This window comes from Callithrix jacchus, chromosome 7 (genome assembly GCF_049354715.1).
Source record: "Callithrix jacchus isolate 240 chromosome 7, calJac240_pri, whole genome shotgun sequence".
NCBI lineage: Eukaryota > Metazoa > Chordata > Mammalia > Primates > Cebidae > Callithrix > Callithrix jacchus.
In genome coordinates this window covers 107,177,600-107,195,113 of record NC_133508.1, presented here as the reverse complement: position 1 = coordinate 107,195,113, position 17,514 = coordinate 107,177,600, and the positions used below count along the sequence as shown (strand labels likewise).

Below are 17,514 nucleotides of genomic sequence, written 5' to 3'. Positions count from 1 at the left end.
ATCTTTTTAATGAAAAACATTGATGTAATAAAATGTCAAGCCTCTTTGATTTCATTTTTTTCTTTTAAACTCAGATCTTAATTTAGTATTTATTTTATATCTATTATTTGGCAGTCTTTCTAGTTTAACTACAAAGAAAAGTTATAAATTATAAGGTCCGTAAGGAATCTAATTATTTGAATTTGACAACCATGCTTTAAAATAAAATAAGATGACCACTGTAATTCCAATTTGGTAGGTAGAAATATTTGTGTAGACACATATAACCAGTATGTATTACGCCATACTTATAGTACAATTTAAAACCTATTCAAGTACTTTCTGCTTGAACAGCACAGGGTAAGGAAACTGGGTCCTTCTTGAAACAGCACTCTCCAGTTACTCTTTTTAGGAGTCCTTTGGTGGGGGCAAAGACAAGCGAATTTCACATAAGGGGAGCTGCTGCTCCAACAGCCATTGTACTCCCTGTTTTCCTTCCCTGCTACCCATTGTCACTCTGTGGTCAGTTGATCCCTGCCCATGCTGCTTTTTTTGAATTCCTGAACTCTAAACCACATATAGACTATTTCCCACTTAGTTTGTTAGTCTCCTCTGGGCTGGGATCTTCTTTCTTTCTGGCTTACGAAAAAGTACATTTTGTTTCTTAGGATTGACTCTTCTGATGAAGGTTCCCATGGCAGAGTGGTTGGGGCCCAGAGTGACAATCTCCTTTATAGAACAGCCCTCTTCTTTCCAGCACAGGGAGGGGAGGAGAGAGGCAGTGAAGGACGCTTGCAGCTTGAAGCTGTGTCTGGATTAGGAGAGGGTTGGCCATAGTCAGCAAAAAGGATGATCCCTTCATCCTTCAAGCTCTGCTGCACAATCTCCTCCATTTTCCTGTATATTTCTCATGCATGGTGATGTGCTTTGAGGGAGAATCCATTATTTCTTCTACCAGCTCAGGACAAATACAGACTTTTAGTTCATTGGATAGATATATATACACCTGAAAAATGTTCCTACCATAGGGCTTTCTAGCCTGATGGTAGTCAAGGAATCTGTTTTACTCTCCCTGACTGTTCCACCACAGTTGGGAGTTCCTAATTATTCTGTGACACAGAAGCCTGTTCTTCAGAGTAGACAGATGATCTTTAAGGGTTGATGTTACCTGCTTCCATATATCAGCCTAATAGTGTTTCATCTTTGATCTGACCCCAAATAATACTTGTTTTACTTCATTAAAAGACAATGGGAGTGAGGGGAAAAATATACCAAAAAAATATTAATAATGGTTATATACAGGATGAGATCATGAATGATCCTTACTTTCATTTTTTCACTTTTTAGCTTTCTAATTTTTTTTTAAAAAATGAATATTTATTAATTTTATGTCGAGCAAAACAATTCATGAAAGAAACAAAAAAACCTCATAAAATATTTATTATGTTCTCAGAACTTTGCCCAATATCTTCTGGGGATGACGGCTGTTAAAATTATAAAATAATTCCCTTTGTTTAGAATTTTCCATTATTACAAATGCTTCCATAAGTAGATAGTTCTACTCTGAATCTTATTTGAGACATTTACATTGCTTCTCAAGGAAGCCAACTTCAGTTCTCATTAGGCCTTCAGATTTTATTTTTAAAATTATAGTCATCTACTTTCTACATTGTCTCTTTACCATGTCATGCAAAAACAAATCATGTAATGGTAATATCCTATGGTGTCAACATCTAGCTACAGAAGATAATTTGATCTCTCCTCCACATGACATTGCTTCTAGAGGCCTCTTACAAGAGCAAAGTCTCTTATTTTCTCATTAAAAGTTGTTGCTGTTCCATGTACAGTATATATGAATCTGAAGACATGTACAGAAGTAGCATTCATCTGGGTATGCTACACGTGTACGATTCTGGACAAATAGTCCCATTCAGTGAACCAATTATTTTGCAATCACAATACTCAATGCAAAAATAAAATACCAAAGAACATGTCAAAATGAAGTGAAAGGAAGTGTTCAACTGGTTTCACTTTAAGGCAAGCTTAACTCTTCCTAAGCATCCTCTTGCCCCCATGCCCATGACTGGCCACCTAATGATGGGACAATGCCACCTGTCTCACATACCTAAGTATGACATGTATTAGAAGATTAACCTTCAATATCAATTGCTGAACAACTCAAACACCTTAACTGCCAAGAACTACACGAATTTTCAAGCACAGAGCATCATCACCCACTTATTCCCTCTGCTTATAAATAAAAGAACAACTCAGAAGAAATATACTAGCAAAAAGGCAAAAAAAAGTTGTTACTGTTCCAACAACAGTCAGTTCCATGCATATGACTAATAATAGTCAAACTATGATTAAAAGTGAGTAATATCACAAACAAGAAGTTACACAGTTACACCCTTCCAATACCTAGGCATTACCAAATAAAACCTCCTAGAACAAATGCAAAAGTAAGAAAATGGAAAAAGAGACTTACTTTGTGCCTAGCATAAAATACTGGCATATCATAAAATAAAAGTTATTTCCGAACAGAGGATTTTTTAGATACCATAAATCATACATTATTAAAATAATTTAAAATTTACTTTTAGTACATCTAGTTTTGAAAAATAAACCCACCCTATTCATTGTTGTTGACCCAGATGTTTTCAGTAAAATACTGATTCACATATCTTCATATGAAACACTTGCAGACTAATATACCTGATGGAATTAAAATTCATTTAACGTACTGAATGTTTGCTGAAGTGTGGGCAGATCTTAGATCCTTAACAACTGATTTATAAAGTAATAAGTATAAAACTACTAGTTTTGCCACCATCTGTTATTTACCACCCTCAACAATCTCTCTACCTGCATTACTAAATATCTCCTTTAAAAATTCCTGAGGTGCATTAGGCTATGTATGTACGAGGTTCTCTTGCCTTAATATCTGTGTTGAGGCTACTTGGCAAACTGCTTTGTAACAACCTGGGTGCATCCAAAGCAGAGTAAATTGACTGTGTAATCTGACAGGTAAAGAAGTCTCTGGAGTTCAGCTTTACTGGGTGTCTCTCAGTTTGTATGTTATACAGACTCTCAGAGCCAGCAGACATGCCATGGGGCCACTGCTGGGATTACGGCTGGTGAGGGCCCTTCACAACACAAACTGGGGATGGACTTTTTATCCTGTGCTAGAGGGAGGACAGGTCACAGTCTCATTCATTCATAGCCAGTGAGAGCTGAGTGTTGAAATGCCCAAAGAGGAAGACGACCAATTCTCCTTAGAGAGTTGTGCCTGAGCCTTTCACTTTTTTTTTTCTCCAAAAGTGAAAGCTAATATCAACTCCCAGATTTTTATTTTTACATTTAGCAAATGCAAATGTGCAATCGAGTTAATACCTTGGTTTACAAAGACAGAGCAAAAGACCTGACTGCGGATTCAGAACTGACAATTTAACACAGGAGGCAGCATCAGCTGCAGACAGCAGCCCAGAGACCAGCATATACTGTCAGCCTACTTCTGAAAACCAGCCTGAGGCCAGAGAGTCCCTTTTGCTCAGGTCACAAAGAAACCTAGACTCCTCTGCACATATCTAAGTTCCATCTTAGGGAGGAAAGCAGGGGATGGAGAGAGGAACATGAGAGACTGGGAATTTTTATGCAAGAAAGACGAACACAACATGAAGAGACTACCTAACTTCTTAAATCAGATAAACTTAATCGCAAAAGAATAAAAGTTGATTTTTATCCTTAATAAACAACTAATGGAGGCTGGGGTAATAATCAGATTAGCTATGGTTGAAGTAAAACAAATTAATTTTCTTTGTGCATTCAAAATACAGTTTGAATTAAACCCTTCATCCTTGCACACTGGCATTTATGTGAATAACTTTTGTCAGATCCTATACATACATTATCTCATTTAATTCTCACACAAGCCCTGTGTGAGGACATTATAATCCCCATTTTACACATGAGAAAAATGAGGCTAAAAGATGTTATACAACTTGCACAAAGTCACATATTTAGTAATAGACCTGGGACAGGGAATGGATTGCTTATTTAAATGTTTTAATTTTAAAATACTTAAAATATACTTTAGAGGAACTGAATATTTTGAAATTTGAAGATATTCAAGTAGAAGACTTCTGGATAGGGAAAGCTGAGTTGTCTTGTAGGAAGTATTTGCTTTCTGATTTGCATTTGAGACTTTGGTCTTCAGGCAAATTTTAAAGCAAATGGATGCTTAAAAGGAGCAGGCAGAATTCTGCCAGTCTTGCTAGCAGTGAGGTAGTAATATGTGTTCACTGGAAAGACACTTTCAGTACAGTAAGAACCAGAATGCCATTGGTGACTTGCTTCTCTGATGTGATGGCACCGAGAAGCCTCCAAGCAGGTTTTTAAGGTATGGTCTTTGCAGTTAATCAAGTCTGAGTTTAATCCCTGTTCAGCTACATAATAGCTATGTATGACAGTGACCATTTTAAGCTCATTTCCATAAAGTTAAAATGGCAACATGTCTAATCAGGATGAAATGAGATAGCACATGTAACATACTAAACATGGACCTGCCACATAGTTGGTGTTCAAAACTGTCAATTTGTATCTGGCTCGATCCCATTTTTTTCTCAAAAAGTGAAAGCTAATATTAACTCCCAGATTTTTATTTTTACATTTAGCAAATGCAAATGTGCAATCGAGTTAATACCTTGGTTTACAAAGACAGAGCGAAAGAAATCATCTCTTGGAGTATATTTATCAAGTTTAGAACATGCATTTGCTTACCAGCTCACTGAATTCATTATTGCCTAGGTCAAGTCTTTCCAACTGGGCCAGTTTGTGCATTGACCTATAATAGATGGAGAAAGATACTATTGTGAGGCAGTGCATGACACATTGCTCTAAAAGACATTCCAACCACCTTCTTGTCAGATTTACCTGATTGTATAGGGGTAATCTTCAGCAAGAAGTAAATCTCAAATACACAAAACCTATGCACACTGCCATCTGAAACCCATTAGTAGTTTACCATAATCTACAGCATCTTTTCACAAATGCCAATATGGTTGGCATGAAGGGCTGGCTGCTTAACAAAAATCCAAGAAGCTTATTAAATATTTATACCAGTGGGAGGTGTAGGGTGGGGCCCCACTTCAATATTTTTAAGAGTCACCACAGGTTTAGAAGTCAATGGCTGAACCCAATTATCAGCAAACTATTCTAAAACCTCACAATATGGCACAATTTCATCACCAGTCTTATTATTTTCTACTCCCTTAAATGAACTTCTGTTATAGACAAACTGTAGTCATTGTCTCCCAAATATATTGACTTGAAAGCTGCTACAGCTATGAATAGTTGTCAGACTGCTATGGTTTGGCTCTGTGTCCCCACCCAAGTCTCATCTTGAATTGTAATCCCATAATCCCTACATTGAGGGAGGGACCAGTGAGAGGTGATTGGATCATGGGGGTGATTTCTCCCATGCTGTTCTCATGAAAGTAGGTGAGTTCTCATGAGATCTGATAGCTTTGTAAGAGCTTGACAGTTCCTCCTTTACATGCTCTCTCTTGCCTGCCACCATGTAAGATGTGCCCGCTTCCCATTCTGCCGTGATTTAAAATTTTCTAAATCCTGCCCAGCCATGTGGAACTGTGAGTCAACTTTTCTTTATAAATTACTCAGTCTGGAGCAGTTCTTTATAGCAGCATGAAAACAGAGTAATACCAAACCTTGGGCAAGAGTTGGTGTCAAAGTTTCAGGGAACTCAAGTGTACTCCATATGCAGTCAGCATTTCTCAAAGCACTCTCAAGTAAAAGTACAATATGAGAAAAGACAGTGTTTTTCGGAAATTTTTTTTTTAATCTCCCCACTAATCAGAATTCTCTCCTTAAGTTCTGTCTATACAGGAATTCTTGAGGCATCACTGATTGAAATCTCAGAAATTTTAGTTTTATCACATTTAAAATGGATGTAGAAATTACCTTAAAGGGCTTTTATGAACTTTAAGTGAAATACTACTGCAACCCAGACACTATCAGATACTCAGAAATGCAAAAAAAAAAAAAAAAAAAAAGTATGTATTCTTTCTTCACTCAGAAACTATTATTGAGAAACTATTATGTGCTGATCTGGGGTATGGCAGTGACCAAAACAGATAAAAATTCCTACCTCAAAGGACTTTACATCCAGTAGAGAAGAATTAGAGTAAACAAAATAATAATATAAAACAACATATTAAAAGGTTACAAGTGCTATGGAGGAAAGTTAAACAGAAGAGGGAGATAGGGAGAATTCATATGAGGATTTAATTTTTAGTAGGGTGATCAGGTAAGTACTCAATGAGAAGATGAAATTCGAGCCAAGGCTGAAAAGAAATGAAGGAGCATGCTAATATGGAGATTCTAAGGCAGGGTTATTTTGCTTGCTTGAAGACATCCTAGGAGACCAGTATGGCTTTTATTTATTTGTTTTAAAAGAATATCTGTGATTGCAGGCTTATAAACAGAGTGAAGGGGACAACAGTAGAAGCAGGAAGATCAAATAGGAGGCTAAGGTAGTAAGTCAAATAAGAAGTGACAGTGGCTTGGACCACATCCATTTTTCTTATTATAAGAAGGATGCAGCTGCAAGTGACTGATGAGGAAGACCAGGTGGAGCAGGGTTTTGGGTAGACTGGAAGTTCAGTTTTAGGTGCTCAGTTGGAAATCTCTACTCTAGAACCAACCAGAGATGTTACTCATGCAGTTGCACAGACAAGCCCAGAGATCAGGAAAGAAGTCTAGGAAAGACATAATTTGAGCATGGTAGCATAGAGATGGCTTGCCAGCTCACTGAAATCATTATTGCCTAGGTCAAGTCTTTCCAACCAAGCCAGTTTGTGCATTTACCTATAACAGATGAAGAAAAATACTATTGTGAGGTCTTGAGAAAATAAGATCATCAAGGGTATAAATGCAGGTGAAAAGAGAATATGTCTAAATGGATACGAAGAATAAATAAAACTGAAAAGTGACTAGGGATGTAGAAGGAAAAAAGTCAGAAGAGTGTAGAGTCCTGGAAGCCAAGTAAGACTAGTATTTCTAGGTGGCTGCTATGACCAATTTTGACAAAAGCCACTGATGATCTGAGAACTGACCACTTAATTAGACAACATGGAGATTAGTGGTGATTTTGAGATGAGTAGTTTTACAAGCTTTAAGCTTTTGCTAATGCTATTTCTTCTATTCAATATGCTTTTACCTATTTATTACTCAAAATTATTTATACAATAGCAAAAATATATTAATTTCCTATTTTCTCCCAGGTTTTAGGGCTATAAAGATGAAAGGTGTTGTCCCCAGTATTAAGTAGTTCATAATCTTGAGAGAAATTACAAATGAATGAATAATTTCTACCTGATAGGGTATTTGCCATAAAAAATCATATGTGTAGATTGCTAGAGAACAAAGAGGAGAGGTACTTTTTCAGCCTTGGTGGAGGTGGGAATAGAAAACAGAAGGCTTTACTGAAGCTTTACTTTGGAGAAGCAGGTTACAGAATCAGGGGAGATGGCCATTTCAGAAGAAAATATCAAAGAGGTAGGATGGAAGAGATCATGGCCCATTCAAGGACTTGCAGGTTAGTAAGAGTAGTAAGAAATAATGTAAGAAATAAGAAATATGAAAAATAGTAGAAAATAAGAAATAATATGTAGGTAGACACTAGATCATGAGGTCATCTCCTGTATCAAGCCAAGGAATTTGAGTTTTAGCTTGAAGGCAATGGAAGGCTTTAGGTTTTAGGTAGGAAAAAGATACAAGGTTTTTATTTTAGAAAGGTTACATCAGCAGCTTGGAATGGTGTGGGGAATGGGGAGAAGATGTGCTAGTCCTAAGGCCAGATAACAGACTGTCTTGAAATTCACGTGGTATATAATTGGGGCCAGAAATAAGGCAATGGCAATATGAATAATGTGGTGGCAGATAGGAGAGATGCTTTGGAGAAAGACATGACTTGATTTATGATGATGACCGGATGTCAGATGTAAAGGAGAGGGAAAAATTAAAGATAGTCTCTCAGTTGAATAAGAGTGTAAGAATATTATAATGGAATAAACCTAAGGTGGAGATATGTTGAATGTAATGTATTGTATTTTAACTACTACGTTGGCTTTGAGGTGAATGTAAGATATATTAGGAAAAAATGTGTGTTTGTGTGTGTCTGTGTTTGTCTGTGTCTGGAGCTGAGGCAAAAAGTCTTCACTGGAAATAGACTCAGGAATAAAATCTTATCTACTCTACCCGAAAAGGAACTCTCCTTTTTTAACCCACATTCCATTTTCTTCCTTTTGCATGATTTACTTGGAGTTTACCACATACTTTCATGAATTGTTAGAGTTTTCAAATCTATCAGCCTCCTTTCTCCACCCAGATCTTAAAATATGTTTTAAGATGCCCAGAACATCTTGTGTGGGACCACCAGCAGTCCAAAGATGGTTGTGAAATCTCGATGAATGCTTGTAAGAACATCTGCTACACCTCTCACTAAATCTATACCACTGAATAAGTGCTTCTAGGGAAAGGGGATTGGGTAATAGTTGGGCCCCTTGAAGAGAGAATTAGATTTTCTTCTGAGCCTGGGAATATGAAGTGGCAGATTCTCTCAAACCTTACTATGAGACCACATATCCAACAAACAAACAATGAGCACCAAAGTATTGGGGGCTGAGGTGACGAATCAAGTGGCCAAGTGTGGCAAGTGAGTAAGAAATGCTCATAGGAACAGTAGGGACACTTGCATGTGACTTGACCATATAGTTCTAGGCAACATGTATTCTAGTGAGAACCATAATGAGCTAAAGACTAGAAGCCCTTCAGCAATTTCTGGGCTTCTATGAATTCTGTAGTTCTCATTGATGTCCAAGGAGAGTTTGATATAAAACTGAGAATAGATTTTTTTGCCAGCCCTGTGGTGGAGGCCCAAGACAAAACTAATTTTATTAAAAGAAGAACTGAGCGATATTTTATGCCTCAGTGTCTTAAAAAATATTTTATTAGTAATAGGACTTATCTTTTTATAGGCTAAATATTAATGATCTCTTAAATCCCTGGTATAATAGTGTTTCCAGACTCCTAAACACACTGATTATTCAGTTCAGACCTACTAAAATTTGTCAATGTTTATTTTCCAAAACAGAGGAGGCCCAAATCTGGCACTCTTTTTTTTTCTTTTTTTAAAAAGTGGTTCCAGGTTTAACTGGGGGTGAAAGGGTGCTGCACAGTTGCTCAGAGGGCCCATGGATAGGCCGCACGAGTATTTGCTTTTGCGCAAAAGAGGAGTGTGGCCTAACTAGAAACAACTCTGGGCCTTCGTGTCTGCCTCAGTGACCTGGGGAACATGAGGCGGCTCTGCTGACCAAGTCTTCTCTTTGGAACACCCCTCCCACCACACTGCCATGGGTCTGGGAGCCTGCCACCCCTGCTGAAGTCAATTTCTTAAGGGAGAGTCTGGGGATGAACTGGCAGTGGGGACCCCCAGGGCCCCCAGTCTGGAAAGACCCCCTCCCAGCCATTTTGGGAACAATAAATATTGTGCAACGGCGGCAGGGAGTGGAGGGTTCGGCCACAGGCGACCGGCAGCTGGGAAGCCAGACGGCCCAGCCGCCATGCCCCGCCCCGAGGCCAGGCCTGAGCTCCCTACCCTCACTCCAAGTGGAGAATGATGCGGATGCCCGAATTGGAGAACACTGTCCTGCTCATCTCCCCTGTCCCCAGTCCAAACGAGGTGTCTTTGAATGGCTTCTGCATCTGACCTTTGCTGAAAGCACCCAGGTCTCCCCTGGCCTTGGCCGAGCTGCAGTCGCTGAATTGTGAGCGCAGAGACTCAAAGCCCTCCTCTCCCGACTTGATCTTCTGGATGTAGCCGCTGATCAGCTCCAGGGCCTCCTCCTTGGGCCAGGTGATCTCCTGCCGCCGGGGTGAGGGCCTTGACTGGCTGTGCTTCCCCAGCAGGTGTGAGCAGCGGACCGTGGCGGGCTCCCTCTGCCTGTTTTTGCCGCCACTGCTGCTGTGGTCGCTGGGTCGCTCCCACTGCTGGCGTTGGCAATGTGGTTGAAGTAGTACACACGGCCTGAGCTGCGGCTGCGGCTGTAGCGCTTCTCCCAGCCGGGCGGCCCCTTCTCTTCCGCCATCTTCCCTCCTTGCATTCTTGTTCTTGTAAATAACGTTTTATTGGATCACAGCCATATTTATTTGCTAATGTATCTAGCAAATACATTTGGCTGCTTTTGTACTACAACCATGGAACTGAGTAGTTGACTGACACCTTATGAACTGCAGAGCCTGGAACATTTCCTATGTCTGAGGGCCTGGTGGTACTCAGACCTCTTGCTACTTGCAAGAAATTGTCTGACCAAGACAATGTATATAAAAAAATTATTTCTTACCTTTATATAAGTGTAGTTCAAATTTGATCGATTCCTTTTGTGGGGAGAAAGGTACACTCTGTCCCACCTCTAAGTCTTTTTTCTTTTTTTTTTTTGAGACAGAGTTTCGCTCTTGTCTCCCAGGCTGGAGTGCAATGGGGTGAACTCGGCTCACTGCACCTCCGCCTCCCAGGTTTAAGCAATTCTCTTGCCTCAGCCTCCCAAGTAGCTGGGATTACAGGCACTGGCCACCATGTGCCTAGCTATTTGTATTTTTAGTAGAGATGGGGTTTCGCCATGTTGGCCAGGCTGGTCTCAAACTCCTGACCTCAGGAGATCCACCCACCTCGGCCTCCCAGAGTGCTGGGATTACAGGTGTGAGCCACAGCGCCCAGCCAAGTCTTTTTTCTATTTCTTTTGAAACCTTTGGTTCATAACTGCATGCTCGGGAAACATAATTTTAAAATTTATAATATAGCTTCCTACTATTCCTTTGACATTCTTTTGAATGGGCAACAATTCTTTTCTTTTGCTGGTTCTAGGGGAAAGAAAAGCTTTCCCATGGGGTTTTATGGCCCATTTCCTGAAGCTTATTTTATTTAAAATACCATTTGTTTCATTTTCATTTTATTTATGACCCTAGTTTCTATCAGTTTTCAATTATCACTATAGTTTCATTCTGCCATTACATTTTCCATTTTTGAAGTCTTTCACTGTTTACCTACATTTTATACCTTTAAAAATATTATATTCTTATTTCTGCTTTTAGAGATGTGATTATTTGTTATATTTTACTCTTCTAAGTTTGACTGTCTTCACTTACCCACAAGATTTTAGACAGTCCATAACACAGGCTATTACTTTTCTTGTTCATGTGCCAGTTGCTAAACTATAATCATTCTGTCAAACTGTCCAAAAAAATGTTCCTTTTAGATGAATCTATGTAACAGGGTTTTAATTTCATGAGCATACAAACAAGTATTTTATTTTTCTCAGAAAAATAAAATGGAACTCATGGTATTTTCATGTTAGTGTTCTTTGTGAGCAATCATTCATTCATTCCCATAATGTGCTTCTTTATGGTAGGTGCCCTGTGGGCACTTGTTACAAAGATTCCAGCGACACAGGGTTTCTCAACCTCAGCGCTACTGACATTTTGGACTGGTTAATTCTTTGGCATAGAGGGCTATCGTGTGTATTGTAAGATGTTTAGCACATCCTACACAGCCTCTACTCTGAACGGCTTATTTTCTAAATGGGAATGACCTTTAAATTAATAATTACTTCACAGAGTGATAAGTGCCATGATAAATGTATGTATAAATTGCTATAGGAACAGAGAAGAAGGAACAACTAACAGTTCAGTAATTAGGAATAATTTTAAGAAGTGACATTTGAGCTGGATTTTACAGAAACTTGTTGTAAGAATCAGTACTTGCAAATGTAAAAAGAAATAATGAAAATACTGAAAGAGTATTTCTAAAGTTGAGATATAATCAACTGATTTTTTTTGAGATTGTAGCTTGAGATAGTGTTACACACATAATATTATATATGTAATACATCTTCAAAGGATGTAAAAGATTTTGGTCCAAAGTCAAGAAGCTCTAAAAATTCCCATTAGAATATGTTGCAGGAAAGACTACAGTACTACCCTCATGACTGGAAAAGAAAACTGGGATGTAGTGTTTCTCAACCTTGGCATGACTATCATTTTGTATGGGATACTTGTTTGTTGTGGGGGACTATCTTGTGCACTCTGAGATGTTCAGTAGCATCCAGTGTACCCACCAGATATCAGTAGCACCCTTCACTTGTCACCATCAGAATGTCTCCAGACATTGTCAAATATCTCCTTTTTACTGACTGTCAGAAAAGTGAGCATCTTACCTCCATGTGTTACCTCCTTACCCTGCTAGGTGGGTTCCTATGTGGTTTTCCCTTAGCTATTCAAACTAGCCTACTTGAGAAATGCACTCATTGGCTTTACTCCTTCTTGGTGAAAGCAAGCATGTGTGGGTCTGGAGCCTGTCTCCCTCTTCCAACATGGAAGTCCATCAGTCTGATTTCCCTATAAAAACAGCTGAACTTGAAGATATGATTACTATCGTAGGTCAGGGAGCAAATACTAGGACTTGATCACAAGTTTGGCACACATTACATCAGTAATGCTAACAATTTGAATTTCATCCCTCTGAACCAAATATCTTGCTGATTATTTAGACTCATTTGCATGTTAACTTAGTTATCTTAAGGAGAAAGTTCTCATGAAAATGGCTGTATTAAATAATATTTACCAATCTATAGTCACGTTATATGTGTAAAATTGTTAAAATGTGTACAATTTCTAAATCATTACTTTTATTATTGCCGTTTCTCTTGCCTGCAATGTCCTTCCTGTAAATCTTCTCATAGTCCCTTTTCCTCATCTCAGCTCATAAGTTAGTCCATTTTCCACCAACCAAAATTAACTATCCTTCCTGCCTTCAGTTTATGTATTACCCTATTTATTTTATTATTTACACCACTGAAAATATCTTAGTTTTTATTTACTTGTTGTTCCCCGCCCACCCCCCGCCACCCCACCACTAGATTTAAAGTCTATGAGAGAAAGTAACTTGCCAGTGTTATTCACAACATAAATAGCTTCTCAACTGGTGATGGATAAATGAGGACAAGCATGAATGAATGATCCTCTACCAGTAAGAAGTTGGAATTCTAGAATATTTACAAAGAGAATCCACTCAATTTCTATTAGGCATCTATAATTAATTGATAGTTGCCAAGGAGGCAGCTACAATTAATTAACAGTGGTCAAGAAGATATCTGGATAGACCTATTTTAAAGGATACTATAATGAACATACATTAGGTCACTTATCATGAAATACGCATGGCAGGTAAAGGCAGATAAGGACAAAGTGCACCAAACACTGTATGTTCAAACCTTGTGTTAACTTTCTGACATTTCCAATAATAGATTTTTAAAAAATTCAAATAATAAATAAGAAAAATATTAAGTGAGATGTTTAGGTAGTTTTAACCTCTCTGAATATCTGAAAGGCAACAACAAAACTATACCTAAATAGTACTTAAGACCATGGACCCTGGACTCAGACTACCTGGGTCTGAATCCTGGTTCCATGCTCACTGGCTGTTTGACTTTGAACAAGCTAAATAACATCTTTGAACCTCAGTTTTGTCATCTATAAGAATGATAATAAGAATACCTAAGTTATAGGGTTATTATTATGATTAAAATAGTCACTATGTAGGTAAACCATGTAAATAGTACCTGACACATAGTAAATACTCTCTGTGTTAGCTACTAAAATACTTAGGGTAAGCTTTCAGACTGAAAAAGCTTTAGACATTGTCTAAGGAAGTGTTTTCTAAAGTTTTTTCAAGGATTTATAGGTGTTGCATGATTTTTAAAACATTTCAGATGGGGAGTACATTTTGGCAAAGCTTGTTGAAAAAAATGTTAGACTTCTTATTGGCAAGACTTCTCAGACAAAATATACAAATGTTCATTGTGAATCTCTAACAGATGGAAATAGTTTAGACTATTTCCTGTTATGTAACCAAGGAAGTATTTCTTTTTTTCTTTCCTGCTGGACATTTCTTAGACTGGGAAGCACATTTTGCCAGAAGTTTTTCTACCAAAACTTCATTTTGCAGAGGATACCTTTTGCGTATCTCAGTCTATGAAATCATAGACATACTTAGTTTGTGAAAACACAGGCCTAGGTACATTTAAGTAGGTTATTATGAGTTTTTAAATTAGATTAAATCATCCTGATTTGTTGGCTTGAAACTGACCTGTTAGCCTCTGCACCTCTGCTCCCAATATTCACTTCAGGTTCTCCTTGCATTTATGATTATTTTGGAAATAGTTCTCTGGCTCAGTGTCACATTCTTCTTAAAGATGATGTGTTTTTGCCATTTGGCCTTATGCACTGTAACCTCAGCAAAGGGAGAGACATTCTTCTTACTAGAGGAGAACTGGTGACTTGCTCCATATCACACAGAAAATCATTGACAGTGACACAGGATCTTCATCTCTTTTTCCCAGCACTGGCCAGCCATCTGAATCTGGCCTGTTTTGTCAGGCTTGACCATTGCTTAAACAAGAATGTTTTTATAAAAAAATATGTGCTCTACAGTTCACTATATTCTATGCCACAAGTCAGCAAACATTCTCTGCAAAGGGCCACATTGCAAATTTTTCAGGCTCTGCGGTCCATATGGTCTCTATCTCAATTACTCAATTCTGACATTATAATATAAAAACAGCCATAGATGATACATTAACAAATAGACACTGTTTTGTTCCAACAAAGCTTTATTTACAAAAACAGACATGCCAGATTTGGACAAGACATAGTCTCTCAACCCTGGTCTATACTTGTTCTTAAAGTCTAAGAATATTTAAGTTTTCAAACACTGGAATATAGATATAACAGATAAATTAAGGACTGAGAATATTTATCATTATAAAATTGCAACTAGATAACTATTTATGTTTATATATTGTTTGAAATCCTTATTTCAAATAATGAGGAATACTGCTGGAATCCAGGGACATTTGCTCTCAATGCTGTCATTTTGGTTGTAGTTATTAAAATTAAGTCCTTCCTATCATGCTATTACTTTACAGCATTTATCCAATTGCAAAGCTGGAAAATATGCCAGTTGAAGCAGTGATGGAATTTATGCAATATTTTGGTAAGTCTGTCACTTTGATAAAATTGTACAATCCATTATTTTCTTTCTATCAGATTCAGGGGTTTATCTATTTAATTGTATGATATCCTCTGAAGCCACATAAATTTGGCTGGAATGTTGTTTTCCCATAAATTCCCAGTGCAGTAACTTGGATTTGCTGACTCAGGATTCTGCAAATTTTTGGCATGGGCTTATGGATTCTGGTTTTTAATTTGTTTTCAAATGTGCTCACTCTTTCCAATTACTGGCTATCCATGGCACAAGGACAGAAAAACCTCTCTCAATTGTTGCTGTCTGATGTCCCTCTCTTATTGAAACTTAAAAAAATAATTTTTTCATTTTGCTTAGTCTGTGTCCTATGTTTAATGGACATTTGCATTTTATGATTTAGACCTGCCAGTTTTATCACATAATCATGTTCTTCTTTTGTTATTAATTCATCTCTAAATGGCATATTACAGAATTTTAGAAATAAATTGCTCTTTATAGCACAGTTACTGAAGACTGCAAGGCCCAGGAATTTGTATTCTTTAAAAGTGCAAACTCAGACTGGGCACAGTGGCTCACACCTGTAATCTCAGTACTTTGGGAGGCTGAGGTGGGTGGATCACCTGAGGTCAGGAGTTTGAGACCAGACTGGCCAACATGATGAAACACTGTCTCTACTAAAAATACAGAAAATTAGGCAGGCATGGTGGCAGAGGCCTGTCATCTCAGTTACTTGGGAGGCTAAGGCAGGAGAATCACTTGAACTCAGGAGGAGGAGGTTGCAGTGAGCTGAGATTGTAACATTGCACTTCAGGCTGGGCAACAAGGATGAAAATTGGTCTCTCTCTCTCTCTCTCTCTCTCTCTCTCTCTGTCACACACACACACACACACACACACACACAGACACACACAGAAGCAAACTGCAGGAACACCTCATTATGGGGAAGCATAACTTATTGTTGTTATAAACCAGGAAATATTAACTACCTAGTGTCTGACAGCAGATGAAACAATTTCTATAGTCAAATGTTTTATATAAAACATTTTCCTTAGTTAATACTATATCTTAAACCAATGTCAAGCTGTGATTTTTATGTACTTTTCAGCATTTCAACTCAACTTCCCCCAAGAACAACAACAAAAAGCCAAACTATCTTCTGGCATCTTCCAAAAGTATATGTGACCAAATTAAACATCTATTATTTTATAAAAGAATATTTGGAAGACCTAATTTTTAAGACCACTTTGTTAATGTTTATCAATTAAGGTATTCCTCCTTGCACTATTTAAATTATTAGGATAAACATTGAAAATATACAATTTGCATTAAGCTGTCACGTATTTTGAGTATTTCCTTAGCAAATTTTTTTTCCCTTGTTGAATATCTTCAACATTGAACAGTTTAGGTTAATCTTGTGATATCTTATTGAAAAAGTTTTCTTTCCTATAATTATCTCTAATTTAATGCACAATACAAAGAAAAGATTCTGTACAAAGAAATAACTTCATGGGTAACCTTTTAAGAATACATCTTGTTTATATAGTAAGGTATACTTGTTAAATAAAATAGAAAGATTAAATTGTAAAATTGTATCTTACTAACAGCAACTGACTATAGGACAAATATTGCACTACTGCTTTAAATGAAGGGTCTAATTAGATGGAGGAGAAGCCTGAATTTCATTACTCTCCATATAGTCTTCTTGAGTTTATAACCAGAATCAATTATTCATTCATGCTGTACATGAATTTTCTACTGACTGAAAATTATTGTGCAATCTTAACTAATGATAACACAGCAAAGATATAATCATGCTTGATAGGGCTTTTGAGCTCTTTGTAGGGGAAAAGCTACCTTCTAAGCAAGAACAATGACATTATTTCTGGGGGATACTACTATGCCAGAGCTGAAGATCCTAGAATGGATGCAGCAGTCTAATCAAAAGGTTATGAGAAACATAATCAGTTACTAATATGCTCATTTTCATTAGAACATATTGCAACCTACATTATATGCTCATAAAGGGATGTTGAATGCTACTGAAAAAATAGTTCAGCCAAGTTAAGCTGTTTTAGAACTCTTAAAGATAACTCTTATAGATAACAGTTTCTTTTCTAAAAGATTCCTTTAATACATACATATGCATGTATGCATACAAAAGGACATACAGACAAGTGTGTCAGGCTCATTGTTTTCTGGCTACATTTCATCAAAAAAGTTATTACTTGTTATATTGGGCTTTCTGAGTATTAATATTTATGTACAATCATTGCTCAGTGCCCTTGGGGAAATTGGTTCCATGACCTTCATGGATATAAAAAAATTCACTGATGCTCTAGTTCTTGCAAAATGGTATAGTAGTTGCACATAACCTACACACATCCTCCTGTACACTTTAACTCTAGGTTACCTGAAAT

At 37.5% G+C, this 17,514-nt stretch overlaps 1 protein-coding gene and 1 pseudogene across 26 annotated transcripts in view; both read right to left on the bottom strand.

Moving 5' to 3' along the window:
* LRRC7 (leucine rich repeat containing 7) overlaps positions 1 to 17,514 on the bottom strand; it is a 597,290-nt gene that overhangs the window by 200,281 nt on the left and 379,495 nt on the right. For all 26 annotated transcript variants that reach the window (XM_035251839.3, XM_078332210.1, XM_035251845.3 and 23 more), the window contains one exon: positions 4,759 to 4,822. In XM_035251839.3, coding sequence (XP_035107730.3) covers positions 4,759 to 4,822 — 64 coding nt within the window. The remainder of the gene's footprint in view (positions 1 to 4,758; positions 4,823 to 17,514) is intronic.
* On the bottom strand, positions 9,529 to 10,302 carry LOC144577027 (peptidyl-prolyl cis-trans isomerase NIMA-interacting 1 pseudogene; annotated as a pseudogene).